The sequence below is a fragment of the Tribolium madens genome, unplaced genomic scaffold, assembly GCF_015345945.1.
Source record: "Tribolium madens isolate multiple individuals breed KSU strain unplaced genomic scaffold, Tmad_KSU_1.1 Scaffold_31;HRSCAF=131, whole genome shotgun sequence".
NCBI classification, from domain to species: domain Eukaryota; kingdom Metazoa; phylum Arthropoda; class Insecta; order Coleoptera; family Tenebrionidae; genus Tribolium; species Tribolium madens.
Window position 1 is genome coordinate 29111 of NW_025400997.1, and position 3959 is coordinate 33069.

At 36.5% G+C, this 3959-nt stretch overlaps 1 protein-coding gene across 1 annotated transcript in view; it reads right to left on the reverse strand.

Moving 5' to 3' along the window:
* LOC123006891 overlaps positions 1–3441 on the reverse strand; it is a 4241-nt gene extending 800 nt beyond the window's left edge. Inside the window, exons 1-2 of the mRNA XM_044401797.1 lie at positions 3354–3441; positions 3204–3300 (exon numbers count right to left, since the gene is read on the reverse strand). Of these exons, the coding sequence (XP_044257732.1) occupies positions 3204–3300; positions 3354–3441 (185 nt within the window). The remainder of the gene's footprint in view (positions 1–3203; positions 3301–3353) is intronic.
* Between the last annotated feature and the right edge of the window lie 518 nt (positions 3442–3959).

Sequence of the window (3959 nt, forward strand, 5' to 3'; positions counted from 1 at the left end):
TGACTAGAAAGGATACGGCCTTAGAGGCGTTCAGGCATAATCCCACGGATGGTAGCTTCGCACCACCGCCCGCTCGAGCGAGTGCGTGAACCAAATGTCCGAACCTGCGGTTCCTCTCGTACTGAGCAGGATTACTATCGCAACGACGAGTCATCAGTAGGGTAAAACTAACCTGTCTCACGACGGTCTAAACCCAGCTCACGTTCCCTATAGGCGGGTGAAGAACACGCGTCCTGACCGATTCGCCTTGTATGGTGGAAAGTCGTAGTAGATTGCAGTCTTAGAAGACCTGACTGATTCTGACTAATCCGCCTCGTATGGTGAAAAGTCGTAGTAAATTGCAGTCTTAGAAGTAAATTCAAAGTTTTTCAAAAGATCAAAAAGCGATATTGGTATGAAAGGAAAAGGAAATTGCAATTTTAAAATTAACAAATTTATTCATTATAAAAACTTAAACAAAACAATATAATTCTTCTAATATAAAAAAAATTAGAATTTATATCATAACATGAAATAATAATTATAATACAACATAACTATAACTGCTAACTATTACACAAATTAACACACACATAATCACACTTTCCTGATCCCATCATTGTATAAAGATAAATGGACGGAGACGCTGAAACTGTTTTGAAAAATTTAAGAAAATAGTTTACGTTCGTTTTTAAATACTTACCAATTATATTATTATGTGTCCCAACTAATCATCATCATCGTCGTTGTCGTCATCATTGTAAACACGAGCCAATGGATATATTTTGTTGGTTGTAGTTGTTTTCAAATTTATCCCCGAAGTACCTGGTTGATCAAAAATTGATACTCTTCGCCTTAGTTGAGAATCCGTAAAAATAGGAATTTCTGTCTCTAAGTTTGTGACTATTGGCATTGGATCTTCCAGAATATTGTCTTCAAATTCCGCTAGTAATGTCATCCAATCCAAATCACCAATATTTGTTTCGTCGTCAATGTTCTGAGGAATTATTGGATCCGGTCGTTCTGTAGTTCCTTGTCTCACGGTGGGTAGAATTTGGTTTGTTGTAACAACATTTTTATATACTACATTTCTGGTAAACATTCGTCCATTACGATATCTATATTTTCCTTGTTGTGGACCGTCTGTCATAAAAATTTTTAAATTTTCTCCTATTCCCACTCGGCTCATAGCAACGTATAATTGTCCATGTACAAAGCATGGTCCATCAAGGTATATCCCCAGTTTTTGAAATGTCTGACCTTGAGATTTATTAATAGTTATTGCAAAGGCCAATTTTATAGGAAACTGTTGCCTAATAATTGGACGTGGTAATCCTGTGCCTTCTGTGGCTTTTGTTTTTACTTTAGGTAAAGTAATTATATTGTCTTTGCCTTTACCCGAAATCACTTTTGCAGTTAAAACGTAATCCTTCATTTCAAGAATTTGTAAGCGTGTACCATTACATAGTCCCAATTCAAGATCCACATTTCTAAGCAGCATTACAATTGCTCCATTTTTCAGTTTAAGTTCAAATGGTGGTAGACACGCTGTTTCCACATTATTTAGAAAATCTTGCGGAACGTAAAAATTATCTTCTGGATCGGATTCATATAAGTCTTGACCGTAAAATATCCTTCCTTCTCCGGGAATCAAATTTAAAATTTTTTCGTTTATTTGCTGCACAGATACATTTTTAGGGCAAAGTACCGCACGATGTGCTAACCGCTCATCATCAATAACATTAAAGTTGATGTCTCCAAACACATGTTCCAATAGATCTTCTAAACTATAAACTAAATACTGCTGTGGTATTTCAATTAAATCTTCTGGAACAGCAAAATAGACATCATTTATTTTTGCCCTTGGTACTTTTCCTTCCCCAATATTTAATAAGAAGTTGGGAAATGAATTGTCTACATTATTATCAAGTGCTGCATTTTTATATCTCATATTTTCGGTCAATTTTAATTGCACTACTTTATTCCAAAATGGAAGCGCCTGAATGCATTCATTTGCAATTTCACCTGCGTGCGCTCTCGGCACAACAGGCAATAATTGTCTGAAATCACCACCAAACACAAAAATTTTGCCCCCAAATTCTTTGTCACGATCCATTAGACGTCGTAGATATCGGTCAATTGCCAATACTGCTTTTCTTGGAGCCATTGACGCTTCATCCCATATAATTAAACTTGCTTTTTTAACAGCGTTAGATTCATTACTATCTTCTCTAAATCCTCCAACTGTGTATTCTGTCAACAGCAATGGCAATCGAAAAGACTTGTGAACGGTTTTTCCTTCATTTAATAATGTTGCTGCCATTCCAGTCCACGCCATAGCAATGTAACTTTGATGAAGGCGTTCTCTTGTCACACGTTGTAATACGTTGTAAAGATACGTTTTGCCGGTACCTCCTGGACCATCCACATAAAATACATTATTTGTAGTATTTCCTGTTCGAATGTATTCTTGCAAAGCAGTTATTATTTCATTATATGCCACTACTTGGTTACGATTTAAGAGACCAATTGCTTCGTCAATTTCTTGATTGTCATCTCTTGTATTTATATTTCTTTCAATATCTCCAATAAAATCTGCAAAAGTAAGTGGCACTGATTGCAAAACGTTTTCTTCTAATGTAATTTCAGGTAATCGTAAATCTTTCATCGATGGTATTGTTGGCAAATTGGTTCGTTGTAAATACATTTTTATATGGTAAAGTGCTTTCTGTTCTGCAACTTCCATACTATCTTTGTATTTTCGTTGAAAATCCTCAATCATATAATTTTTGTACTTTATATACATATTTGCGACAAAACTCATGTCGGCACCTTCGCCAATCATACATACGATACTTAAGGCAAATAGTTCTCTTATTTCAAAAGCACGTTTGGTGTGAACTGATTCGTTTAATGCTTCATCGTATGTATTTGCATCGTCTAGCAGATGAAGTTCTCTACATGCAGATTCAAAGGTATTCATAGTATGACCATTGACAGTTTTTAAATCTTCGAAGGAACTTGCTCCTGGAATAACCTTTAACAGTAATCTGAGATAATAGCGCTCCCCTTCTTGGTAACTAACTTCGGCTAAAGCGCCAATGGTTTTGCTTACTTGTCTTCTTTCTGCCCATAGTGAATTTTGATTTTGCCAAGTGTAAAACTCCGGTATCTCAGCATATTTATAATGTCGAGCCTCTGGATGGGTACGATTAAGCTCAAACCATCCCATCAACTTGGATGGTTTTCTAGCCAGTTCTTCAATCCTCTCAAGATCCTCATCCTCTTCAAACATGATATCTTGTTCATTAGGCAAATGAACTGGCAAAACGATAACAGAATGCGATCTATCGCTAAGTACAAATTGGAATAACCTCCATGCAGCTTCGGTAGAACTGACGTATCGATAGTCTTGATACTGACGTACCTCATCCCAATCGAGCACACCTTCTTCATTTGCATTTTGATTTTGTGCTTGTACCGTTATGTAGTCTGCACCTTTCTCTACATATTTGTGAAGGTATTTAATAGTATAAATGGATCCACAACACTCGACGTTTATGTGACAATCGTAACGACCTGACAAATACTTATTGTGGGGTACAATCCGTCTGTTATCGATTGCCGTACCCTCAAAATCGATAGTTCTACCGTTATTTGGTCTTCGATAATCAGGTTGTCGTATAGGATTATCGCCCAGTAAAATAGTGTTGTCACAAAACCTTTTCGGATAGTGTTTACTGCAGGTACCATTTACCATACATGGAGCATCTGGATAACTATTAATACCACACGGTCGATGTAGATAATGTTTCTTCACTAACATATACATTCGTGGTTCAATGTCTTCATCGGGTATCACAGCTGACACTGCAGAATCCACCAAGTCTTCAGTGTTTAACTTATCTTCTGGTCTTAAAGTTACTAATATATGTGCATGTGGTAAGCCTCTTTTCTGAAATTCTACGCTGTACATATAA